The sequence below is a fragment of the Tenrec ecaudatus genome, chromosome 14 (assembly GCF_050624435.1).
Source record: "Tenrec ecaudatus isolate mTenEca1 chromosome 14, mTenEca1.hap1, whole genome shotgun sequence".
In the NCBI taxonomy this organism is placed as follows: domain Eukaryota; kingdom Metazoa; phylum Chordata; class Mammalia; order Afrosoricida; family Tenrecidae; genus Tenrec; species Tenrec ecaudatus.
Window position 1 is genome coordinate 34,501,765 of NC_134543.1, and position 27,701 is coordinate 34,529,465.

Below are 27,701 nucleotides of genomic sequence, written 5' to 3' on the forward strand. Positions count from 1 at the left end.
AGAAGCTGGGGCTGTAGGTTTATCTGATACCCAGACCCACGCTTGTGCTGTTATGTGGTTTACCTCCTCTGTGTCCACAAGACTCCCTACATCCTACCTATGGACGCCAAATCTTAGGATGTGGCAGGACAGGCCATTCAAGTTTGGCAAAGCACCAGGTTCGTGTGAAATGATGAACTGCTGCTTAAAAGAGCCGTGTGAGCTGCCCAAAGAGCCCTGCACCGATGCAGGCTTCCTGGCCGGGGCACACCTGGAAGCCTCTTGGGAAGCACAGCTCCTGCTTCCGCTGGGTCTATGAGTTGCTGTTAGTTACAGTGGGGTTCGCTCCAACTCTCAGCGACCCCATGGGGTATGGCGTCAAACTCCACTTAGTCCTCCACTGTCCCCACAACAGGTTACAGATCACACTGGTGTGGTGTGGTGTGGTGTGGTGTGTGTGTGTGTGTGTGTGTGTAGAGGGATTGTCTTGCTCGGGTTTCTTGAGCCTGTGGTTGACTGACTCAGCTTTATTTTGGTCAGATATTTTAAGCATTATGGGCTAGATGGTCTCTGTCATAACTGTTCTCTTTCAGTGGGAAAGCATCGATAGAGGCTGTGTACATAGATGGCCATGGCTGCGGTTCAAGAAGCTTTGTTTGCAAAAGTAAGTAGCTGGCCACATTTGGCTGGTGAACCATAATCTCCCAATACACTTATTATATAATTTTGTGACAGGCCACCAAGAAGAGGCACATGCCAGTTGCTGACAGAGAAAGTCTCAGTTCATTTGGAAATTCGAAAGGTGCCAATTAGGAAGCACTGCTCTCAGTTTCTCTAAAGGATCTCTGCATCTCCTTTAACTAACTGATCAGGTGCACTAACTTTAAAGACATGACTGGGGCCAGCTGGGGCAGGATAAGAACATCTATGTCACTCCAACTAAAGGAAAGAAGCCAATTCTCAGCATGACCCATACTCACCCTGTTCCGAGTTCTAGAAGCGGGAAAGAAAAGCAGAAGCGCCCACATGGAAACAAAGGTGAAATGAGTTGGCATCAGCTGTCCGCTACACGAAGCGGAAACAGCCCAAGAAGACAGGCCTCTATTGCCAAGCATAAAGCATCTTCTCCACACTCACTGCTGATTAGCTGAACAACACAGGACACGTTGTCTCCTCTCTCAAAGCCTTGCTCTCTTCATCTGTAAGGAGGGGGCGCTAATGCTACCTAGCTGATGATGATACCTCGCTATCTTTCCCCAAAAGCACTCAACACGCTGAGCTATCATGCCTCGGTCCCCAAGGGCCAGCAAGACAGTCCTTGCCCTCAGAGTTTATAGCTAGATTAGCAGGTCTCGATCAGCGGTTCTCAACCTGTGGGTCGTGACCCCGTTGGAGGGCGAACGACCCTTTCACAGGGGTCACCTGATTCATCACACTAGCAAAATGACACTGATGAGGTAGCAATGAAAATAATTTGATGGTGGGGGGTCACCACCACATGAGGAACTGTCTGAAAGGGCCATCGCATTAGGAAGATTGAGAACCATTGCTCTCAATGGAGAAAGAAAACTCTGGTAGATGAAAAAGAAATTCAAGGACGCAAATGTCAACTGCCAACAGAGGCAAAAATACTGCAGAATTTCAGAGAAAGGTGACCTTCATGCCGACCACAGAATGAGTTAACCCTTTCACTGGGACCCTGCAGACCAACCAGGAACCAGAGCGATGCCTCCTGGTGTCACTTCTTGCATCTGGGCTACAGGTGCCCAAACAAGTTCCCTTTAACATATCATGTTGTCTACCAGTGAGGGAGCAGGGAGGAGGTCCTGAGAGGAATCTTAACCACTTCATGCATCTGCTTATGGTGACAATCATGCAACCCTTCCTAAATGAAGACTTCTTACTATAAGCAGCCTAATTCATAGTCATATTGCAACTACCACCAATCATAACTAATACACATCTACATAATTTACTAAGAATCTCTAGGTATCAGTTAGCTAGGCATCAACTAAGCGCCATGCAGATGTTAACCTTTCACGGCAATCCTCTGAGCGCTCCTGATCCCGTCTTGCACATGAGAACTGAGGCTCGGGGGCATTGTTGGACTTGGTTAGCGTCGTCCACCAGATGCGGGAGCTGGTGCGGGAGTCCAGAGTTCTGTGCTTTTCCCGCTGTGCTGGGCGATGACAGGCTCCGGTCCAGGGGACTCCATATGGTTGCTCTCCTACCTCATCATCCCATACCTTCAATTTGTATCAAACAGGGACCCAAAACACATGTGGAGGTACTGACCAGCGCCAGCCACAGAGAACATCCACAGGTGCTGAATGGAGCCACCCCATTCGTCTCAATGACTCTGTGTACTCTAGTCCACCCCCCACCCCACCCCCACTGCATCTTTAGGACAGGACTGGCCTATAGTTAAAGCAAAGCAAAGGGGGCCAATTGCAGCATATCCATTCGGTGGTGATCAGGTAGATGTCATCTGTTAACTAGAAAGAACTGTTGAGTTTTTGTTAAAACCATTCCTGCCCACAAGGAAGAGATCCTGCTAACGTCACCAACTAGGCGTACATTAGACCGCGTAAGAGTTCCCACTACCATCCTAGGCCGAGGGAAAGATTGCATTCGGTAGTACATTTCCCTGTGGAGGGCCACTGGCTTTGGTTTGTATCAATGGCAGACTCTAAGAGTTAAGTCCTATGGGTCTGATCATCCTTCAAAAAACATCATATATATATATAATTTTTTTTTACAAGAGGTTCAACTAGTGCCAAAGCCTGAGCACTGCCAACCAAACCAGGTGCTATTGAGCCAATTCTGGTGGGGAGTGGAGGGTGGAGGGTGGAGCCCCTGTGTGAGATCAGAACTGTGCTCCCTGGGCTTCTGATGGTTGGCTTTTTAGAAACAGATAGTTCAGTCTTCTTTCTGCAGTGCTTCTAGTGGACCCAAACCTCCAACTTTACGGTTACAGCCCTGCTCCACCCCCACCCGAAATCATAAAAGAAATAAAACATGACTAAGCAGTTAGGCAGTCATTCTCAACCTTCCTCATGCCACAACCCTCTAATACAGGTCCTCATGTGGTGGTGACTCCCCAACCATAACATTATTTTCATTGCTACTTCATAACTATAATTTTGCTACTGTTATGAATCGGGCAACCCCTGTGAAAGGATGTTTCTCTCTACCCCCAAAGGGGTCGTGACCCCCAGGTTGAGAACCGCTGAGTTAGGGCGCATCTTGAAAACATACAGAACAAAACCTCTTGAAGTTGGAAGTCCAACTTCTCTATACCAGTTATTCTTCTTTGAAACTTTTGAACATGGCATAAAGCACATAAATATCTTACCACTTACAGTCAAAAATATGTGTGACCTTAAGGGAGAAACCCCTTGTAAGACATAATCCCTGAGATATAGCCAAAGAAACCTAAAGCCTGAATAGACTAACTCGCACAATCTTCACATTTTGCACCTGTAGACATTGAGAATCAGGCAGGGTAAGTGACGGGCCCCACCCCACACAGTGTGTGGTCCTAGATCCATCACAGGGTAAACCCGGATGGAGCAGGACATGTCCCCTCCAAACCCCACTGCCATTCAATCAATTCTGACCCTTCGTGACGCTAGATCGACTTTCTGAGACTGAATCAGGACGAGGACTGACAGTTTCATCTTTCTCCCGCTGAGAGCTGAGCCGCAGGTACCAGAGAGTGCTACCAGATCTCCTTCACAAAGCCTTGAGGAAGACTATTCACCTGGGTTTCTTACACTGGTGTTGTTCACCTTGGAGTCTTTGATCACCAAGTGCTTAATCCAGAGAGTGGGAGCTGTGATTTCTGGGGGAAAAGAGAGAGAGAGAATCAAGTGTGGGCAGAGGGACTTGCCGGAACTCTACCCTCACCCCCTGCAGCCCGCCTCCACCCGCTGGCTTTTTAACAGCTTTTCTAAAAGCTAGAGGCATCGAAATCCTGGGACTTCTGCTTCCTCCCTCAGCCCACACCCACCTCGCCCCAATGTCCTCTCTTTCCTTACATTGGAAACTCCTCTCTCCATCAGCCCCTAAGAGCCAAGTAGGGCCTCCTGGGCCAGAGCCCGAGTGGTCAGGGTCTAGAGGCACTGAGCCACTCCATCCAGGAATAAAAATATTATCCCAGGAGGTAGAGGACGTGGGCCAAGCCAAGTCCCTCTCAGCTGCTTCCCTGGGAGAAGATTTAAAAGGGATAAGTCAACACACAAGCGCCAAACAAACCACAGAGACCATTTTAGAGGAAACGTCTCAGCCACAGCTGATTTCAGCTTGCTCAGACTCTGCTCCTCTAGAGAAGGAGTGATGGGACCAATCTGTTGGTCAATCCCCTTCCTAATGGCTCCTGGTTGAGCAAAGACGGAATTCTGGCACCCAGGGAGCCTCCAGGTCTCTTGAGGGCATGGGCTCACCCGACGGACAGGTAGAGTACCCCACTCTTCAGCACAAGTGGGAGGCAGGCCCTCACCTGGCTCCCATGTGACCCCCTGGGCCCAGACTTGCCAAAGACCCAGACCCTTTGAGAACCGTAGAAACAGTGGAACTTCTGGGCAGGAACACTATGCTTCAGCAAACAAGCCCCCTTTAAATCTTTCTTCCAGAGCTGGCTCCGTGCTCGGGACTTCCCTAGTCACCGTGCCAACCAGTGGCACAATCCCTTGGCCTTCCTCTGTCTCACTGTGAGGACCACGACCCAGACCTGGGCCCCCTCCGCTGAGGGTTGCTCATGTTTGGTTGCACCAAGAACCGAGCTTCATTCTCAGGCTCTCTGGAAACGGTGCAACTCAGCCCCTGAATCCAAAGCAGTGTCCGCACTTGCTGCTTCTCCTGTGGATTCCCCATCCTCCCCAGAGATGGGCATTCAGACTGTTTTGACACCAGACAACTTTACTTCTCTTGACCTACTATTTTCTCTAGCCCCTTAACCTAGCCAAACCAGTTGACTAGCCAAACCTGCTCACTCACCAATCTCTTCCCGCAAAACCTTTCAAACAGTATCACACACCCTCCACCTTCCGTTTATTAGCCTTGCTAGCCGCTCTGCCTAAACCAACCAACCAACCAACCGAACCAACCAACCAACCGAACCAACCAACCAACCGAACCAACCAACCAAACCAACCAACCAACCAACCAACCAAATGAACGAACCAACCAACCAACCAAACGAACGAACTCACTGCCACCCAGTCAATGCCAATTCCTAGCGACCCTCTAGGATAGGATAGAATTGCACCTGTGAGTTTCTGAGACTAACTCTTTATGGAAGTAGAAAGCCTCATCTTTCTCCCCTGGTGCAGCTGGTGGTTTCGAACTGCTGACCTTGTGGTGAGCAGCCCAACATATCCACTAAACTGCCAGGGCTCCTTGTCTAGGACACTCCAATTCCTGCCCTGTATTTCAAAGGCTAGTGGCAGTGCCATCTCTTCACACAATCTCCCCAGGCCATGCTGACAGCTTTCTTCCACAAATGTGCATTACATTAAAAATGGGCATCAGACCATTTAACCTATTTAAAAAGCAAAACCAAACCAAAAAAAGTCCTCACTGTCATAGAGTGGATTATGGCTTACAGCGACCCTATAGGGCAGGGTAGTACTGCCCCTGTGGGTGTCTGTAAATCTTTACGGAGTAGAAGGCCTCATTTTTCTACTGTGGAGCAGCTGGTGGTTTCGAACTGCTGACACTGCGGTAAGCAGCCCAATGTATAACCATTATGCCATCCATTTTCCCCATAAAGTTCGCTAATAGTTGCATAAGCCTTGAGAGAAAGGGCACACATTTCTTCTATTTCTCTGCCATCCCCAGGCCAATAGGAGGCATGTTTGTATGTGCTGGTTTATTGACTGTGGGGCACTGCTGGTCTAATTTCCACTCTCGGTCCTGACTCCGTGGTCTCGGCCACTCAGTAGGTCTGTCCAGGCTATGTTATTGTTGGACATCAGGAGAAAGGCAGGCATCCTGCAGAGAACAGAGGGCCTTTCCAGAGTGCAGGACACACCAGTTCCGTAATAGGATTTATATATATATTTTAAATACTTAGCTTAAACTGGGAAAGGTGAAAATTCAAAAAGAAGCTTAAGCAAACATCCCAAGGAAAGACCTTTTCCAAACCCACGAGGAGCAACGTAGGAGCTTACCATCTCCGTCGAACGCCGGCTGAGTCTCCATTGTGGGCGTCGGCTTCGATCCATCATCTGAATTCAGGGTTAGGAAGAATCGAAAAGAGACTACCATTATTGAGGTAAATACTATCTACTCTCCAGCACTGTTGAATGGTTGGGGTTGCACATGGCCCGGCCAAGCCTCAAAGAGCCCAAGGAGAAGACAGAACGAAGAAACGAAGACCCAGCAACAGGGAAACCCACGTCGGTGTGAGCTTGCAGTCCAGGGACAGGGCTCTCCCTGTCCCATCGAAGCATGTCAGGTGGCTCTATCTCCGTCCTCCCCAGAGGAGAGCGGGGGTAGGTGTCTTCCTACGCAACCCTGTGTCTGACCAGCCATAACAGGTCACAGGCAGCAGATCTGGTGGCATCTAATTCTGGTACCCCGAGCTCCTTCCTGACCTCCCGCAAAAGGCACCAACTCAGCATCTTTCCCGGTGATTTCAAAGCTTGAGGAGAACGTGAGATCTTGGCAACAGTCCTTGAAAACTCTCGTTACAGCTCCATCTGCACCCGAAGGGCCATGAGACGGAGAGAAGGGGCATTTCCTCTCCGACTGTGGTGCAGAGTGACACTGCAGTTGCCTTTCTGGCTTTAGCTTTGTGACTGCCACACAGGCGCTGAGCTGTCCTTGTAGGGCCATCGCGTCCATTCTGACTCCGAGTGGCCGAGGCACCCCGGAACGCAACACCGCCGGGTCCTGTCCAGCCTCACAATGGTTCTTAGGGTTGAGCCCAATGGTGCTGCCGCCGTGTCAGCCCAGCCTGTGAGGGGACCTCCTCTTTTTTGCTGCTCCTGTACTTTACCAAATACGGTGTCATTTTTCAGGGACTACTCTCTCCTAATAGCATGCCCCAAGTATGTGAGATGAAGCCTCCCCATCCTTGCTTCTAAGGGATATTCTGGCTGCACTCCTTCCAAGACAGATTTGTTTATTCTGTTGGCGGGACATGGGGTCTTCAATATTCTTCGCCAGCACCAAAATTCCAATGCATCAATGCTTCTTCAGTCTTCCTTATTCAATGATGCAAATAAAATGTGTGAAACCCTACCAAGGGGATTGGTCGGTTGTGTTATTTTGATAGCCTTACATGGCGACATGGGGGGGAGAAGCTATAAGATAGCTGCGGTAGGACCAGGAAGCTAAGAGCTGTAACATTTGCTGAAGAAGACTCCAGCAAGCCCTGGTGGCAAATGGCCTGGAGCAAGACTGTCCAGCAGAGGGTAAAAACTGCATCCTGCATTGTCCCTGTTACCTCCAAGTTGATCCTGATGCCAAGATCCACCCTGTCTCTTCTCTAGCAGACCGCTTGACTGTAACCCTGCTTCCTGAGTCCTGTGAGATGTCTCAGCAAATCACCAAGCTCCCGCTCAGGAGCAAGAGCCCTGGCGGGGGGGTGGAGGGGCTTGAGGTTAGAGATGCAGGAAAGGGAAGGCAGCCTGAGAACATTGGACGTTTGAGACCTCTGGAACCACCATCTCATAACGCCAACTTTGTGCCGATCCTTAAACAAGACATTATATTCGCCAGCACACCTGAAACCAAGAGGATTAGGACATCCTTAGAATATTTTAAACTGTGAAATAGCACACACCTCAACTCCCAGGAAGAGGTGCAGCAAATACAATCGGAGAGGATGTGGGAAGTGGGAAGCTGCAGAAATCACCGTGGATTGGCTTGGAGGCGTCTCAGGTAGATGCTGAGACCACTGAGTTCCCAACTACTGAGCCCGAATGGGCATCCTCTGGTGGGGTCAGCAGCTCTCTCTGCGGAGCAAGAATGCCCGCTGTCAGGAGTGAGTGCAGACTTTGCTTATCTGACAGGACCCCTGGGTTGTATTCATCAAGGCTTCCCAACCCTTAGTTTAGATCGGGATTCCTCAAGCATTTTCCCAGCTATCCCCTTCAAAAGCCTTTGCAGATATCTCCACCCCGCCCCCCCCCCGTCATTCCCTGATTAAAATGTTCATACCACAGACAGCTTGTCTAGATAGTCATGCACTGTACCCCTTCATGCATCTGTGCTCTGTCTGTAGCAAGACGTGTTTTCACTTGGGAAAAGTTGGAAGCAGGTCGCTTCAGCCCCATTTAACAGCAATGTCTCTGGCTCCCCCTGGGTTAGGGAAGGAGAGGAAACGCGGTGGTCTCAGACACCTTATGATTACACCACCCTCTCTTCCTCGGACTGCTGGAGGTCTCAGGAATAACGCATGGCATTCTACAAGCACCCCTTCCTGATGGAGAACCCCTGGTGTCAGATTGTCTCTGCCATGTCGGTGGATGCTCACTCAAACATCTCACTGCCACTGAGCCAGTTCCTATTCAGTGACCCGCCAGGCCAGGGTAGAACTGCCCCTTTGGGTTGCCAAGACGGTAACTCAGAGTAGAAAGCCTCGTCTTGCTCATGTGGTTTCTAACTGCTGACCTTGTGGTTAGCAGCCCAACACGTAACCCCCTCTGCCACCCTTCTGGCCTTTGGAGTGCTCAGGATCGTTGGCCAACTTCATATCGGGAGGGAGAAAGAACTTAGATTCCAGACTCTGCTCAAGCACCAACCTCTCACCCTGGGGGTTTTAAGATTCGGGCTGTGGCGACCCTCAATCCTTGCTGGCGTTTGAAGCCAGCAGTCTGACAAGTGTGTGACACTTGACCTTGTTATTAGTCTCCTGTGTTGACAACAAGATCCAGTTCCCTAAAGGAACAATGTGATCTTGACTGGGCGACCGGCAGACAGACCCTGCACGCTAAGGCATGGCATGCCGCAGGAACAGAGCAGCGGCTATGCGGGGCCCCTTCCTTAACTACCCAATGTCCAAAACAGGCACCGTGTGGATGCCGCATGGCGTAAGTTTGATCTGGAAGTCACAGAGGGAGGATAAACACGAAACACGGAACAGAGCTACACAATGTCATCTTTTTTAATAGCATCACTTCCCCTGACTCTATTAACACCTCTTTCCATTGAATTCAGCGAACCGCTGAATGGAGTCCTTTGGCAGCTGTGATGTACATTTGGTGGCTGCTGCCAGATGCGGTGGTGTGCACAGTCTAAATAGCTCAGCACAGTCTGCCCAGGCCCTCCGCCCAGGGTGGCTTTGGTTTAGGCATCTTCTGTGCTAACAACGGGCAAATGAGAAAGCACACATTCCTGGAGGGACGAAGGTGGGAACCCAAGTGCAATGTGGCTCCAGCAGTATTTTAGTAGGTTTCGGAGACATTCAAGTGCTCCCATTTGTTCCCCCCAAGCACCTTATCTTTCTGGAGCCAAAGAAGCGAAAGCTTTGGTTTCTTTCACCTGCCATCCACAGAAGAGTCGAGATGGTCAGAGCTCGAGGGATGAGAGCAGGAGGGTGTCCAGCCGCCTGGGGAAGCTGGTCCCAGCTGCGGATCATGGACCTCCACCGAGAGCCCGGAGGAGTGCCAGGCCAGAACCCACAGAGCATGAAGCCAAGGACGAGCGGTGGGTCTCCCCGCAGGGTCGGGCCACCGAGGGTGAGGAGATACAGCTGTGCTGCCATAAGGGAGGCCCTGGCTGGGATCTTCATGAAGTGAGAAAAGATGCGGTCCCCAGCTGCCAGGGGGCCACCTGCGAAAGCCAGCATGCCCAAAGGCTGCAAAGCCGAAGCCAAAGCCAACAGGAACCTCTGACGATCATCTCCGGGCACCTGGTTTCCAGTCCAGCGAATAAGCACACCCTCCTACCAAGCAGAGGGCCAAGGCTCAGACCCAAGAGCCACATCAGTTCTGCTTCCAGGCCAGCCTTAGAACATCCCCAGTTCCTACCCTGGGCCCTGGGGAGAGAGGAAAGCCGCTACCAAGGATCCCGGCTCCAGTCTCAAGTGGGGTCAGAGTCCAGAGGCAGGCTCTACATTCAACTCGCAGTAGGGTGACCTGAATGGTGTACTTGAAGTCTCTGGGCAGCAGCACCGTCTTCTGAAGATGAGGATGTCTGCCCAGGACACCGCCTCAGGACAGGGCATAGGTGGGAAAATCCTTCAAACCTATGAAAAGCCTGACCACAAATTATTAGACCCTCTCATGCAGCTGCTCACTTTTAAAATTGGATTAGCAACACTAAAATCCTAGCCCATTTAAAAAACAATAAGATGAACGCTACCGCTCACTCAGACAAACCACCCAACTTTAAAAGCAGGTGCGATGTTTGGCTGGGACTTTTTTTTACCAGAGAAGATGTATGAATGGCAAATAAATGCAGGACCAGAAGCCCACTGGGTCATTAGAAAATGCAGATGGTAACCACAATAGGAGCCCACTCCCCGTCTTTAAAGAACGGCTCCTGTGAGGAAGGTGGGCAGGAAGAAACAGGCACCTCCATCCACTGCTGAGAGCAATGATCCGGGGAGTGGGGATCAAGTGTAAATGGATGCAAGGTACCTTTTTGGAACGATGGAAATGTTTTCAAATGGCCTTCTGGCAATATTTTCAACTCTCTAAAATTATTACATTCAGTCCACAGTCCACTCGGATGCCGTGGAGCTGATGCTGACTCCCAGCTCCCCTACTGGACAGGTTAGACCGGCACCAGGGCATTCCCAAAGTCGTCGTCTCTACGGATGGCCGCATCTTTCTGCTGTGGGGCGGCTGGTGGGTTGGAACCACTGGCTTTTCCGTTTCGCAGCCAGATGCTTAGCCACTGCACTGCCAGGGGTAAATTTTCTGGTCTGTAGATTATATCTCAATTACACTGTTAACACAAAGGAGGGAAGGTTATCATGGATCAGGCAGCAGCAGTTCAGTCATCAGATCCATTCTCAATTGGGGAGAGCCAGGGTGTGGGAGACTTCCCACAGGTGTGAATCCCAACACCACCACCAGTGACCATGGAGTCCCTTCTGCCTCAGAGTAGTAGCCCTGGATGTATCAGAGCAGGGCTGTGTTCATGGGATTGTCAATGGCTGAGTTGGCAGAAATCGGTTGCCAGGCCTTTCTTCCGAGGCACCCCTGGGTAGACTTGAACCACCAACCTTTCCATCAGCAGCCATTTGCCCAACCCCCATTCCAGGGACCCTCAGCATCTCAGCTTATTAGAGTCTATAAGCACATGGTGATTTGATCCCTCATAAGTATCATTTTGAACCACAAATAGAAAGACCACATGGAGTTTTAATACTCTTCTGGACCAGAGGCAAGAGGATGGAACCCTGAAAAATAAAAAGCCCATTCACAGGTGATCACTCTTCTGACAGGAAGAGTAAGTAAATTTGGAAAAATGAAATACAACTTTAAAAGGGCAGCGCATGAGAATTTCTCAAGCAGGATGTCAAGTTTAACAAGGATAACAAAGTTGCCAGATTTCGCAAGACTCCAACAAAGTCTAGCGAGTGGCTTTCCTCATGCATTTTCCCTGCCAACCAGGACAGAGGAAGACAGCCGGCAGATTAAGGACTCAAGCCTTAGCGCTAGCCATTTGCTCCAGATCTCAGTCAGTGAGCAGCCTGGAAACAGCCCAGACCCGGAGGGAGTTGTGGCATCAGGCCTCCCAAGGCTGCCCACCCCTCAAACCTGAATGGTCTTTGCAGGTGCAGTCCCCAAAAGTCACAGCCCCCACCCCGACCCCAGGCTCTGTGAGCCTCCACGGGGTTTGCATGACAGTACAATTCCTTACCCTGCAAGAAGGCCCGGCCCATGCACAGACAGCTGTTTGTCACTTCGACCCCCAATGACATCGTTCAAAGCCTCCTCTGTTTGGCTTTTTGATTCCTGATTGACACTCACTGATGAGTGGAGATAAATGCCAGGCTGAGGACAATGTTGATCCCCTCCGACTATTCTCAGAGAGAAACTTTTCAGAATAACAAACAAAACAAAACTAAACTAAAAAAAAAAAAACCACCCTGCATTGGTGTGCTGAAGGAACTGAATAGAGCCCAAGAGGGCCAGGGGAGCAGGGCTGGGCCTTTCAAGGGCCAGGCAAGGCTGTGGAGGAGTTAATTGTCTGGGTGTACAATGAGCTTATTCTGACCACATACAAAGAGCTTTCTCTCCCAGGTCCTTCCAAAGCAAAAGTGCCAAAGGGGGCCAGAGCAGGAATCTGTATGAATGGCATCTCTTGGGGTCTCAGACTGAAGAGCCTTGGAGAGTGAGGGGAAAAAAAACCCAACCCCCACCCTGAGACGCAGAAGGTCTCTCAGCAATCCCATGTCCCCTTCAAGTCCTGGGCTTTTCCCCTTCGAGTCCTGGGCTTTTCCTAAGCCATGTCCATCTTTGTCATCCTCCCTCTTGTTTCCATCAAGGCTGTCACTGTCCATCTTTTCAGATCATGGTGAAAAACTTCCAGCTGGAAGCAGTGCTGGAGGGTCTTACCTTGGAAAGGGACACAGTGACACCAGCCCCTTCAGCATGGGCCTCGGGGGCCCTGTGCAGAGATCAAGATGGCTTGCTCTGTGCATAAAAGGGAGATGACCGTGTCTGCTTGCAACAGTCTCTGAACAGCCTGGCATGAACCACACCAGGAGGAGGACGGAATGCTGGCCAACCTCAACATTTCTGGAGACGCCTGGCCCGTGCCCATCGAGACCCAGAAATGTCGGGTGAACTGTCCTGATTCGGACCATCGACAGCAAATATCCGGGTAAGTTAGGCCTTTCCCAGCGTAAGAGATCAATGTTGTTGCTTCTGTCCACCCACCTGCACACTCTCTCCCCCAAAGAGTGAAAGCAGACTTAAGACTGCCTTTTTACAAGCAGCCTCCCCATCCTCTAGGTCTTCCATCCCCGGCGCATGAGCAAAACCACAAGGCTAGTGAAAGACAGACAGAGGAGCAGGAGGAGGTGCCAGCAGCAGTGAGGGCTGCCTTCGCCCAGAAGACTGCTAATTTAATTTTAACTTTTAAAATGTTTAAATGACTCTTCCTTCCTAGGAAGTTATAAAAAATGATCAAGAGGTCCCATGTTCCCTTCACCCAGTCTCCCCCCCCAATGGTAATAACTGACAAAATTACAGTACACTATCAAAATTAGGCAACTGACAATGACATCATTCACAGCCCTCCTTCAGATTCCACTGGCTTTTCTTTAGTGTGCTTGTTCATCATTCGTACAATTTATGCCATGCAGTTTTGGCTGTTACCAACAAAGCCATCAACATTTGCATTCAGCCTTATGTGTGGACATGAGTTTTCATTTCAGTGCTTAGAGTGTGATTGCTGGATCATGTACTCAGTACACATTAGCTTTTTAAAGACCTTCCTAGAGAGTAAAAACATAATAACTTGGGCGAAAGGAAAAGCAATGTATAATAAAGGGGGGGGTCAGCACAAAATGCTGAAGGCAGAGGAAAACACTGGAAGGAGCCAACCCCAAAACAAAGCCCTCCCTGCATGGAGTGGACTACAGCCCACACCACACCCCTAGGACAGGGCAGAACTGCCCTGTGGGTTTCCAAGACTGTACCTCTTTCCGGGAGCCGAGTGCAACAGAGGCATATTTTATTACACATGCCATCGGGAAGAAGAAGGGTCCTCAACTCGATACAACAGGGAGACACGTGAGCTGCAGATGTGGGAGGGCGAATAGGACTCCACTGTGAACATATATGTAGGCTTGACAGGACATTTCGACCTATGTGCCGATCAGTGCTACAAATACACCCAGGAATATAGAGAAGCAGGCAGCGAGCAGACTCACAAAAAACTTCTTAGCCATCACCAAACTCTTTGAGGGAATGTGTCACCGGGCCCAAGGGCTCCGGGTCATAGTCTCAGGGAACATCACAGTCAATTGGCACACACGGGCCATAATGACAGTGTTCTGCATCCTCTTTGGGGGAGCAGCCACTGGGGTCTTAAAAGCTGATGAGTACAGCTGTGGATCTTTTCCCATCAGAGCATGGAAACAATTAGGACAAAGGACTAGGGAAGCACACGGACCAGAAGAATAAGGTGGCATCCACCTACCAGTACCAGTATCAGTGTTTGAACGGGATTCCCTTCGGAGGTCCTTGATTTAGTGGAAGACAAAATCATCAGACAGACCAGGCTTCTCCGTGTGCTAGTGACTAGTGACGCTCCCTAGATGATTGCCCTTAGACAGCCTTCAAGCCTAGACCCAACTGATCTTAGCACCCTGGCTCCACTCCAGTGAAAGGAAAGCTTAGCAGGTCAATGTCAACAGCAGGAAGGGACACAGTTCTTGGACCCCTTCGCCATATGCGACCAAAGGGGGAGCATTCTCCCAGGAAGGAGGCTCAGCGGACAGGAAGTGACAGGGAAGGACAAATGGAAATGGGAAACCCTGAGAGGAAATGGGGAGAGTGCTGCTACACTGTGCAGTTTGAACCATGGTCATGAAACAGATGAGTGGGAACTGTTGGCTGGGAAGCCAGTTTGCTCGGGAAACTCGCACCAACACACAATCAAGGCAAAGGGAAGCAAGAAGCTCCAAGCTGTTTTCGAGAGCGACTGGGCCGTTTTACCTTCTCGCAAGGAAGGCGTGAGCGAGCCCATTTCTCTGCGTCCCCACCAACAGTTGGTAGAGCCACGATTTCTATTTGAGCTGTTCTAATTGGTGGGTCATCGTAACTCGTCATGGTCCTAATTTGCATGCCCTGTGGCTGATGAGGTTGAGCGCTTTGTCATGTACTTATTTGCCATCTGTGTAGCCTCTTCAGTGGGATGTCGCCTCCATGTCTTTTGCCCATATGCTAATTGAATTGGTTGAGAGGTGTTTTATACACACACACACACACACACACACACACACACAGATTCTAGGTACAAGTCCTTTGCCAGATACAGTTTGTGAATTATTATCTCCCAGTCTTTATTTTCATTCTCAACACCGGGTCTTTTACAGGGCAGGTTCTTCATTTTAAGGAACTCTGGCTTATCATCTGATTTTATGTGCTAAGACACAAAAGCTCTAGGTTCACCTTGTTCCCAAATTCTCCTCCTCTATTTTCTTCTAAGGATTTTAATATTTTACATTCAAAGAGTCATATTGAATTGAGTTTTGTATGAGATATGAGGGGGAAGTAGAGGGTCTCTTGTTTTATCGACGTGCATTCAATCGCTCCAGCAGCATTCGTTAAAATGAAAACAGAAAGGGAAAAAAAGATCCTTCTTCCATGTAATTGCTTTTTCACCTTTATCAAAAATCAATGGACCGGACTACAGGGTCTATCTGGACCCACAATTTATTTCACTGATTGATGTCTACCCTCCACCATGATCACAGTGTCTTGATTTCTGTGGCCACATAAAGTCTTAAAAATCAGCGGGAAGGATGCCTTATTTTCCTATTAAAAGGTGGTTTACCCATTCCATCAAGGTGACTCCTTTTCAGGAAGTAGCTAGCTTCCCCCGAAGAGCAGCTAGTGAGTTTGAACCCTGGACCTTGTGGTCACAGTCCAACACTTTCTCAGCAGTGGCACACAGGCTCCTTCTGCTGCCTCTCAAGACACATTTGCGAATAATCAGCCCTTGAGTCTGGTCACAGAGCCTATGTAAGAGGTCTTGGAAGTGACAATCCCTCCACCTCTGTGACAAGAACTTGAAGAACACCGGAGGTGCAGCCGGGTAAGGGTTGGGCTGCTAACTGCATGGTTGGCAGTTCAAAACCCGCTGGCTGTTCCCTTAGGGCACGATGAGGCTGTCTGCTCCCATGAAGATTTATAAAGTCTTAGAAACATGAGAGAGGCTGACTGAGTTGGAATCAACTCAATGGCAATGGGCTTGCTTTTATTTATTTATTTATTTTTAATTTATGACATGAACTACCTGGCCCTCAGAGGTGGAGATAAAGGGATCAGAAGGGATCCTGAGGGATTTCCAACCACAAGTACTTCCCTCCCTCCAAGTCACTGTGCCACACCCAGAACTGGTGTGAGCGAGTGAACTTATGAACATATTTTCAACGGCCTGAGCGGCTCAGAGCTCTCTCACCTGAACTTCGGTAGCCTTACCAAAGGCACCATGCCAGAGGTTCAAGCCTACTGGTGGGCCAAGCTTATCCCTGGCAGCAACCAGGCTCTGGATGGAAGATACCAGCCAGGGCTGCACCCCTTCCTCACAGAGGTATCTGGAAGTCTGATGCTTGCCTGGGAGGCTCTACATTCACCTGAAGATGCCGCCACAGCGAGAGGCTAAGACCCCCTGGAGGGTGAGTCCGTGAGTCCTCATCCCTGCACCCTCGGTGTCAGAAAGAGCCTGGCACTCAGAGAGATTTCAGTGGCTAGTGATTGATTAAGAGAATAATAAGACCAACAAGTACAAAGTTCTAGTGCTTACTGCCACAAACCGAACCAAACCTGCTGGCAAGCCAATCCTGACTCACGGGGGAGCAGCATTGCCCCGCCGGGTTTCTGGCTGTCACTCACCTGCATGGAAGCAGACTGGCACCTCTTTCTCCCTTGGAGTACACAGGTTCAAACCACAGACCTTCTGGTTAGCAGTCAAATGCTTAACCCCTGTGCCACCAAGGTTCCTTACTCAAATCCTGAGGGACTCAGAAGAAATGATGACTAGGAGGGGTTTTCCATTCCTAAAATCCATTTCCTTTCCTGTCCTTAGAGGCAGGAGGGTGGCCGGGGTTCAAAGGCTTCCTGTAGTACCTTCTAGGCATAAACTTCCCTAGGCTGGGGCCCAAGAAGGAGTGGGAGGGGGGAGCAGAGTGGAGTCACCTTTGGGGAGTGGGAAACTGGGAAGGCGGGAGGTGCCCTGCATTCATGCGAGTGCACACACACACACAGTCCTGATGACTGCAAAGCTGATGTGCTAGACCATTGCCACCTGTTGGCAATTCTCAGGGATCAGCTACTAAGCCTGCCCCTCAGTGCTCCAAGCAAAAAAGGAAGTGGTTGGGAAGAGACTACAAGCACATGCTGAGTAAGGGTGACCCTCTGTGCGTGGCCTGCCAGCCAGCTCGGCACACCTCAGCCAGGCCAAGACAGTGAGGCGCATTTCCTTCCAATGTCCAAGAGGGCTGTGGGTAACGGCACACTGCTAGGATGCCTGCCATCAGTCCCTGCACCCTGGGCACCCCTGCTCCAAAGGGCAGTGTGCTTGATCCCTCACTAGGGGGACCAGGTCTCCAAGCCGGTGCAAATGAGTACAACAGGCGCCACTAAAGATTCTACAAGTAGACACGAGGAACGTGACCTTGGAGAACTGAGTGCGGTTCACCCGGCCTGTGTGTGGAGTCGCTAGTGGTGCGGAGGGGGAGGGGCCTTCCTCACATTAGAGGTAGGCTGCGTGTCAGAAGGTTTGCTCTTCTCCATGAGCAGCTTGGCAAACAAGACACTCCCGCAAACCCTGTAAACTTCTATCTTTCCTGTTTCCTTCCCTTACCGCTTACTCCAAAGCCAAAGCCAACTGGAGAAAGCACCGATGACCTTCACTTGCACTCGTCACTGGTCACAGCATCACTACTGGGCCGCTGAGGGCCCGGCCACTCGGAAAACGAGCTCACAGCTAACTCTAGAGACCCTCTCCCAGCGGTGTCCCTGGGTTCTCTCCTGTAGCCAGTCCTTCATCGTCCAGCATCTCCCCAGAGGCTGCCATTCCCCTCGCCTCTTGCACAAGCAACAAAGCCCACGCCCGGCCTGAGGCTTTGTGACCAGTTGTCCCGAGAACTCCCCAACTCGCCCACATTCATCCCCATCAAGCTCCCAAAATCTATTCCTTAGGAAAATCCACAGGCCTCCGCCTCCGTACAGACGGGAGAAGCCAATCAAAGTCACTTCATGATCTTTGGATGTATTTCCCTTGGCGTCCACTTCCACTGAGATGACTTCAATGACTACCCAAAGGGAACCTGCAATGTTCCCCTTCTGCAGTCTGCACCACGTGGAGCGGCAGATTCCCAGAGCGCAAGGGTCTGTGTGGCCCGCTGTCCTCTACTCAGAATTGCCTCGATAGCATGACAAAATACACGCGAAGACATCACACACACACACACACACACACACCTGCCCCTCTTCAAGGGCCAGGGCAAACGGAGACGACGAGGAGGGCAGAGGCAGGATGGGACTGCCCCAGATCAATGGCTATTTGAGACTCCAGCACATGGCCCCAGTCCTCCACTGCACGTGGTAATTACCACACATGTGCCCATAAAGGACTTGGTGAAGCACACACGGGGGCCCAGAGAACAGAGCAAGGAGAGGCCGTTCCAAGGGATTAAGTAAATAGTCTAACGTTTTGACCCCCTTCCCCCGCCTGGGGCGCGTGCATCTGGGTAAGATAACAGGGCCTCCCTCCCTCCCTCGCCCCCCACTTCTCCCTCAGGCCCCACACCTGTGGACTCAGGAGTCACAAGAGCCCAAGCCTCCCATGCCGGGGCCAAACGGCTATGACCTGCTACCACCGTGGCCCACCCCCTGCCGTGTCGCTGGCCCTCCTCCCCCAGCCTTCTTTCTCCATGTCTCTCCTCTCCTCTCCTTCAGCGGACTAATTCCTGGCTAGCAACCAGACTCTCTGGCACAATATGCCTTTCATTGCCTCCAGGCAAGGCGAACCGATCCCTCCAGGCCTGTCAGTGGAGCATATCCAAAAAGGCAAGAGGGTAGGGAGAGAAAAGGCTGGGTCCAGTCCTACCCCTGCTGCCCCCACGCTCACTCACCCCCAGAACCCCGGCCTCACCCCTCTCTGGCTGTACTCCTTACAAGGGTCTGGCCCAACAGCTCTCGGCGGAACTCTGGTGGCTGAGGGCTGAGCGACTGCTTGCTTTGGGGAGACACCTTCCAGGAGACCCCACATGTGGGCCTGAGCTAAGACAAGGGCCTTTTGTGTGTTCCCCACCTGCTGCCTTCCAGAACACATTCCATTCTTCCGTGGCAGCTGAAAGAGGCACCTCTGCGGGTGGATACGGGATATTACAAATATCCTCTCACAGGCTGTCCTCATCCAAGCCCCAGCTTCCTGGACAGGTGTGGCTTCAGGTAGTGCTTCCTGCAGGTGGCCCGAGCCTGCCCTTTCCTGCCACTGCCCAAGATGACAAAGAGAAGAGGATGGAGTGGTGGACTCGATCCTTTAGAGCAAATGACACCAAGACTGGTCGGCTGAGGTCAGACTCCAGGAGAGATAGGACCCCTACCCCACCCTGCTCCCATCCCCACCCAGGCCTTGTCTTAACCTTTGCATTGAACACAAAGCTTCCACAGAAACATCTGGAAAAGAGGAATTCATCCAAGGTAGGCGTACAAAGAACTTGCGGCAGACTAGCAAAAGAAACTCCACCTTTGTTAGCTGCTGAATGACCTGCCTCCTTCCCCCTCTCATCTCCAAAAGTCCCACTAGTGAATGATTCTAGAATGTACTCTCATGTTCTCCAGATCAGAACACTGTAATTAATAATATTGTTCCTTCTGACGTTATAACCAGGAACCAGATAATCAGTCCTGTACCCTGTAACGGTCACAAACTGTAAAAAATAGTAACATTAATTTTGCTTTCTGCTTCTGTCCATGCTGGCTGAAGTCCTGGACAAATGGTAAATGAGGTTCTGTCTTTAAAGATGGACTGAAATGTGTACTCAGGACTGCAATCAAAGAATCACTTTTCGATTCTAGCAGTCCGGTTATAACCAAATAAAGACTGTTGTGAATTATCAAGGCATTATAGTGGCTGCCATTTATTTTAACTCATAACAAACTGATAGCAATTTGTTCCCCTGAGATGAAATGTCAGATTCTGGCCCCTTCTGTGCCCCACTACACACCTGCCCCTTTGGATCAGTCTTGGGAGATTTGCACCTCTACCCCTCGCACCTCCTTAATTCTGGAAGTCAGCGCTCAAGCTACATAGAGCCAAGGGCCCTCACTGCAATTTATTGTCAACTAGTTTCCCTCCGCCAGTTGGCTTGATCAGTGCCTGGCATGGCCACGTGTCTGTCTCTCATGGTTCTCCACAGGCAGACACAAGACCACGCCACTCTGGAGATTAAATCTTTGTCCAGTGTAAGAAGAATCCAGATCCTCTGGGTAGCACGTGTGTGTGTGTGTGTGTGTATGTGTGTGTGTTTGCAGCATCATGTACTCGATCCCCGTTGCTGGGAAAAAGTCCAGGTAGCCGGTGTTTGCACGGCTTTGCAGAATGTTTGCATGCCCAGGAACAAAGGGCGTGGTCTGAAGACCAGCTGCAGCACGAAGGGGAGGCAGCTTCTCAGTCAGTGCAAATCTATCTGCACACACACTCTGCTCAGTGCGGATGACTTCAGGTCTTTGCAGGGGATTTTTACTCCCCCTCCCCAACCCTGCCCCTTAGCTACCTGGAAGAGAACCACTAACCCTCTGGCCTATCTCTGGCTGGTTTGAGAAGACTCTGGAAAGCGATTTGCTTTCTTCTTTTCATCCGCTTAACGCATTTCTGCCTGCAGAAAGAGGGGCAGTCTATCTCGCCCAGTTGCCCATGTTTTCCAGTGGGTGGTGGTAACCCCACACTCCACTTCCATGTCTTCTTGGGGCACCTGCAACCAGGGCAGCAGGTCCAGAGGCTCATTGACTGTGTAATCACTTTGTTTCCTTTTTCCACCCCTATGTAATGAGCACTGGGGCCAGGGGCCAGGGGAGGAGGTGCCTAGGCGAGTCCGTGGACCTCACACTGACCCTCCGCAGGCTCAGTCCTCCACCTGGACCTTTGTGCACGTGCAGTTCCCAAGGCCTAGATGCAGAAGAAAGCCTGTGATCCAGCCACAGCTTCCGCTCTTATGCACGATTCCAGAGTGCTCGCTTCGTACAATGCAGCTACCAGTTGTCTGCATGCACATCCGCCTGAAGGGAACAGCAGTGACCAGTCTGAGACCTCAAGCTGTCTTCCACCAGGGAAACGGTGGTCAGCAGAAGTCAGGGACCTCTAAATAACACTTATTCAGGAGCAGCTACATCATTCATGGTGACCATCAAGAAATGAAAGGTGGGGGTCCTTGTTCAAAATGCAGACAGAGACACCCTTAAAGGCCCTAAAACAGAAAGCATTTTCCTTTCCTCCGTGGTCTCTGTCCCTTGACTCGTCATGCTGTTTTTCAGCAGCTCCATAGCATTGCTCTGCATAAAGAAATATGTCAACATGTCATGGAAATTAATGAGCAGGCCTCTCTGACTCTCTCTGGGACCCTGTGTGAGCATCAGCGAGACTTCTGTTCGCATCGGGGCCTCGTTGTTCCACCAGACTTACCTTACACAGACACAATTATTAAAAAGTACAAAATAGTGGCAGAGGAACATGACGCCCATTACTTTTGCATGTGGGTCCTTCTGTGACAGCACAGGTCAGCGGTCCAGGAAGCTGGCCTAGCCTTAGCGAAGAAGGTCCGGATGTGTTGGACCAATTATGAAAGAGAATCCGTTCGTTGGAGGGGAGAGGCTGGTGGGTTTCCAAGTCAACGGAACCAGGAGCAGACTTGGACATAATTTGCTACTTTCCCCACACTTTTAGGTTTCAGCTGCCCTTGGGAATTCTGGGAGCTTGGTCCCAGGCCCACAGGCACCATACTTACCTCCGGGGCTTCTGGGAAGGAAACATTGTGTCAGAATGGAGAAGCCTTTCTGTGGGGCAGGTTTACCTTCCACCCCGCTCCTTCTAGTTTGTCTTTGTCTAAGAACTCTTGCTTGAGCTGGCTTTTGAAGCAAACATTTAGGCAAAGCATAGAACTCTACTCACCTTTCCTTCCAGAGTTACCCTGGCTCAAAGGCTTGTCAGTGACTGAACCTTGGGTGAGAGAGGTGAGAGAGGGAAAACAAAAACACAGGCATTCAGGGTGCATCGGGGCTGATTTCTTTCAAAGAGTTGACACAGCCTGATGTTGTGAGCATATGGTGATGTATACATACGCACTGTATACACATCCAGGGATATTATATACAAAGTTGGTCCAGGCACGCTTGTAGAGTGGGGTGTGCTTAACATCAATGTGACTGACATCCCAGCACGGTTGAAAGAAACCGTAGTTTCCAGGAAATTCTCTTGACCAATCCAATTTTTTAAAACAAAATTCTGAATTATAATAGCTGTCCCACACCTTCACTGCCCCGTCTTTCCCAATTCCCACTATCTCTCTGTTGGGAGCCATATCCCAGCGGGCAAGGCCAGCTGAGCCGAAACCACTTCTTGCTGCAAATGCAGTGATTGACATCTCTCGCTGGTTAGGGCAGGAAATCGGCGATTTTCCATCTGCATTAAGTAGAAAATCGTTGGCCCAATTGTACTGAATGGGCCAAAGTCACCTGAGGCATGGAAACAATTTTCTAGGCACGGCGTGTTCCTCATGGATTGGGTATCGTGTGCGTTTGACCAAACAGACTGCCTTGCACACGCAGATGCCATGGACACTCCATCCTGCGGTCCTGACCGCAGCAGCATCTGTGTTCTCCCTGAAGCCCAGCCGCCAGGGGCAGGCGTTCACAGGGATACATCTGTGCAGGTCCGTGCAACCAAAGGAAGAGTGCATATTTCCCTCTATCGGTTTTTTTAAAATTCAATGACATTCCCTAGTATGCAACTTCTCTCTAATGTATCTGTTTACTCTAAATGAAGCTTTTCAGATCATTTGCAAAGAGAGCTAATTCCTCCTCCTCTCCACCACAGCCTCCATTAATGTTTCTAGTTTTTATGTAAACCGCAAATAAAATAGACTTTCCCTTTGGGCCTACGAATCTTGGTTTCCTAACGCAGATACCGATTGTCCTCTCCCTTCACTGCTCCTGTTTGCTGCAGCGTAGAGGGAAAACGCACATGTTTTTGTGAAGAAGAAACGGAGAGAAAATGTTAGGACTGCAGAACTGTGTTTGAATTCCTCATAGGCTTTATAGCACAGTGTTTCACACTTTGCACTTATAAATACAAGCGAAGTAAGTTTAAAAATTCAAACACACCAATATGGAGAAATGTGAAGTCGCAGTTGGTGGGTGGGATAGAACCTTTGGGGATTAGGGTGAAGCCACAGGTGACCTAAGAGAGTTACTCATGAGTTCCTTACCTTCTGAATGGAAGGGGCAGTGTGGTATCCATAATTCATAATTCCATAAACGTGACCCAAGAGCACAACTTCTCTGCGCTCGTAAAGTTGGTAATAGAAATGAGCATATTTTCACTGTTAACCAGCCCCACGGGATACCGGAAGCAGTGGTTTCTTGACTTATTTAACAATCAGAACCACTTTTCTTTAAAAAAATAAAATAAAAAGGTCTGCAGGTCTCACACCAGACCTACTAGATCGGAATACAGAAAGGGAGCCTCAATATTTAGGCTCTTTTTCATTCCCCAGGAGCTGCTAATGATCAGCCATTTGATAAAATGTTCCCATTACTTTATACTACGTTGCTCAGGAATGGCAAATACGTGGCACACAGGCCACCACTCTCCTATGCTGTGACCGTAACAGGCATTACTAATTGATCATGACCATCTTTGCTAGTGGACTCCAATAAAAATACCCTGAAAGCCTTAGCGGCCAGTTAGCCCACAGGCTAAAACTCTATATGCCATCCCTGCTTCTGCAGGAGGAGCGCCATCACTTGGGGAAACGCACTCATACACAAATAGGCATATCTGGATTCTCACCCCCCAACCAATTGCAGAGCAAGTGGGCCTGGGTGGAATCCTCCTTGGCCTGGGAAAGAGCTCACAACCCCCACCAACCTCTCAAATGCCCCTGCCACCCAGATATGATGCAGGAGACCATGCAAAGGTCCCTTATCAATACTTGTCATTCTTCCAGCCCTTTTTCATAGTACCTGAACACACAGGAGTCTTGTTCTGCACAGAAGAGCCACTGATTGGTTTCCCATCAGGGGTGACACACCAGCAGTACCCTGTGTAAGAGTGGCACTGCACCTGTTCAGGGGATCAGGAAAGGAAAGACAATCCTAAGTCTTGGGTCGTGATATTAAGAGCAATCTCCCACCCATTTCAAATATATTAGAAGACCTCCTGCTACCTCTCACCCCAACATCTGACACTTCTCACCCCAACATCTGACACCCCAACATTTGACTCCACAGGATCTCCTGGAGAGACACCAGTCAACACAGACTATTTGTTGACACCAGTCAACACAGACTATTTGTCAACACAGCCTATTATAGGAAATGACTATAAATAACCACGCACATTCATCTGCTTCTTTCTTGAGACTCATAACAAATAATACCTGGTATGCGATTGTGGTAGTTATATAATCTGTTGTCAATTTGAGAGTATTAGAGTGAAGGGGTGGAGTTTAGCCTGATAATCAGGTGGCAGCTTGATGACCTCCTTCGGAGGTGCTAAGGAGATAAATGGTTCACTGGAGGCAGGACGCAGGCTCACTCCCTTGGAGACTCTCTACTAACAAGGTTCACTCCCTGCAAGACATTACTGAAGAGTAGCCAGATGGAATTACACTGATGCAGCCTGGGGACTGGAGGAGCCATGTGGAGACCCCTGTCAGCTCTGAGATGCTTCCACCACCACTGGATCCACAAGACTTTCCACCCACTGGCCTGGGATCATCTTGCATTTGGCATCATTGCATGTGTTTTGTGAATCTGAAGAGGAATTTATAGATTGGCATCAGACATATGGGCTAATATCGGACCTACGGACTTGATCTGGATTGGGCTCGGATGTTTTCTCAATATTCAATTGCTCTTGTATATAAAGCTCTTTCTTAAACACATATGAGTGTCTATGAATTTGTTTCTCTATTCTTCCCAGACTAACTAACACAATGATGTACAGGTGTCTGTTGTGTGTTTGTTCTGTGTTAATTCTCATCCATGCCAGTACATTCTCCCCACCCACATCCTCACCCCCAGTATGGACCTTTATCCACTGTAGAATGTTCTGATCAGCTACCTAATTTGGTGAGTACAAATTGTCACGTCAGATTGCAGGTGGATATGACCTTGTCACGTAAGAGTATAATAACAGCAATGATTTCTTTTTTAACAAGTAGAGAAAAATGGTCCAGCTTTTCTTTGTTACTAGATTTCCCCAGCATCCTTTCATATCAGCAGGTGGCCTATGGATCTCCTGGATCTCCTGAGACAAGGTCACCGCTGTGATGGGGTGAAGGCAAGGGCAAGATCACTTGCACCTGCAGGTTCTATTTTGAGATGCCTCACTGCATCACAGTGTGATCTTCCTCAGGTCACTGCCTCTCGGAGCACCTCCTCTGTGGCTGGGAAGATTAATAAAAACGAGACTTGCTGAATCATTCAAAAGAAGGCATTCTTCTTCCAGTATACGTACCCTACCCGCTGTGAACACCCCACTCGGTCATACTCTGCCACTCTGCCTTCTGCACTGCGATGGCATGGAGTTCCTAAGCATAAACCAGGGCATTGCAACTCTTAAAATCCCCCAGATGCACATTACAAAGCCATTCTTCCAAGGACTTGAACTGTTAGGTAGCAAAACAGGGACCAGGGTGTCCACTGGGCATGCGCCAATTCAGGGCCCAAGCCAGAAGGGGAGGACTGTACACCTAAGTGGGCGGTTCACCCGGATTGGCCCAATCTAGGCCAGGTGGGCTTAATTCAGGCAATGGGGATCAACCAGTACCGTCGACCACGCCTCCCAGTGGAAGGCCCTAAAAACCAGAACTTTGAGACCACAACCTGCCTTTTCTTACGGCTCTTCTGCCTTCTGCTTGACCATGTTGTGGTCAGTCTCTCTCTCTCTCTCTCTCTCTCTCTCTCTCTCTCTCTCTCTCTCTCTCTCTCTCTCCTTCCCCCACCCTCAGGTCACCACGTGGGTGAGGGTGGAGATGTGGATTTAGTTAACGGTAAAACCTGAAACCTCTATCACTGATACAAACTCACTTGGGTCACAAACCAGGCTTCGGCGGGCATTTCTTTCTCTTGCGTTGCCCAGGGAATCTACCAGCACCTGCCGCCTTTCACTTAGCAGTGGAGTGTGTTAACGCTCAACGCACTTCCAGTGAGTCTATTCTAACTCATAGCAACTGGATCAAAGTAGAACCGCTCCTGTGGGTTTCTGGAAATCTTTATGGCAGCGCTTCTCAACCTGTGGGTTGTGACCCCCTTGGGGGTCGAATGACCCTTTCACAGGGGTCACCTGATTTATAACAGCAGCAAAATGACAGTTACAAAGCAACAACAAAAATAATTGTCTGGTTGAGGGGTCACCAACCACCACATGAGGAACCGTATAAAAGGGTGGCGGCACTAGGAAGGTTGGGAACCACTGCTTTATGGGAGCAGACAGCCTCATCTTTTTACCACAGAGCTGCCTAGGGGTTCAAACTGCTGTCCGGGGCTCCTTTTGTGGGCCCTAGATGGCCATCATCTGTTTGCTTTTACTATTCAGTTTGGTCTGGAACATCATTCTCCAATCCATTCTTAATCTCATCTACTCCCACCTCTCATTGTGAAATACCGCCCCATAAAGCAATCCCAGCCTCCCTCTCTCAGCGACCTCCTGCCTCAGACCATTCATAGTCGTTCCCAATGTCCCCTGTCCAGGGGCCTACTCTTCTCCACTTTCACCTACGAGTCTAGAGGAACCTCACAGCCCTTATCACAGTGAACGCCATTGCTTTTTGTTTTGTCTTTCAGTCAACCCCCTACCCCCTGTCTAGACTGTGACCTCCCTACGGAAAACACTGCACACCAGGTTTTTTTATTTCCTCCAAAGCCAAAACCAAACTTACTGCCATCGAGTTGATACCGACTCATAGCAACTGTATAGGAGAGGGTTGAACTGCCGCTGAGTTTCTGAGATGGTAACTCAAAGTCCTGTCTGGTGGTTTCAAACTGCCGACCTCACTGTTAGCAGCCCAACGCATAACCACTAGGCCACCAAGGCTGACACATATGGGAGGACCTGGTGTGTTGAAAAGCCCTATTTCCTCAATCCTTACTGTTGCTCTTGTTGCTGTGAGCTGCTATTGCGTTGGTGCCGACTCAGAGCGACCCTCTGAGCAACAGAAAGAAACACTGCCCGGCCTGTGCCAGGCTCACAACTGGTGTTTGGAAGGTGGTCGCAGCCACGGGGTCAACCCATCTTGCCCAGGGCCTTCCTCTTTTTTGCCGTCCTTCTAACTTTAACGATCCTATAAAGCAACATTTATGTGAACAACCCCACGACCTCCAATGTAGACTTCAATCACAAGATGCCTGTCCATTACAACACAATTACAGTGTGCATATGTCCCTCTGCGAACCAAGAGCACAGTGGGATTCTGGCTAGATGGTATTCGCATACGAAGGTCGAGGTGTACAGCAATACAGGTACACCATAATGTAGGGAGCTGACACCTGGTGGAAGCCTGATGTCAGACAGACAGACAGGCTACAGAAAGCCTTCCACTCTTAAGTGTATTCCAACACACAAGACAAGTTGTTCCACTACGGGCCACCCCACATAACAGGACAAGAACAACCTGCAGGGTGGTGTCCCGAGTGATGTGTAGGTAAGGGCCCCCTTCTACTGTCTGTCCAAGGAGATGACAGCTATTCTCCTACACTGCCTTAGCCTCAAGCACACAGCCCACCCCCAGCGCAGCGCAGCTAAGACTGCTACTCAAGATTCAGATCGCGGATACCGCCAGGGCCCATTGTTGACAG

At 49.9% G+C, this 27,701-nt stretch overlaps 1 protein-coding gene across 1 annotated transcript in view; it reads right to left on the reverse strand.

Moving 5' to 3' along the window:
* Positions 1 to 27,701, reverse strand: part of SMOC1 (SPARC related modular calcium binding 1) — a 163,641-nt gene that overhangs the window by 38,150 nt on the left and 97,790 nt on the right. Inside the window, exons 4-7 of the mRNA XM_075532192.1 lie at positions 23,865 to 23,964; positions 21,793 to 21,840; positions 6,153 to 6,209; positions 3,743 to 3,823 (exon numbers count right to left, since the gene is read on the reverse strand). Coding sequence (XP_075388307.1) covers positions 3,743 to 3,823; positions 6,153 to 6,209; positions 21,793 to 21,840; positions 23,865 to 23,964 — 286 coding nt within the window. The remainder of the gene's footprint in view (positions 1 to 3,742; positions 3,824 to 6,152; positions 6,210 to 21,792; positions 21,841 to 23,864; positions 23,965 to 27,701) is intronic.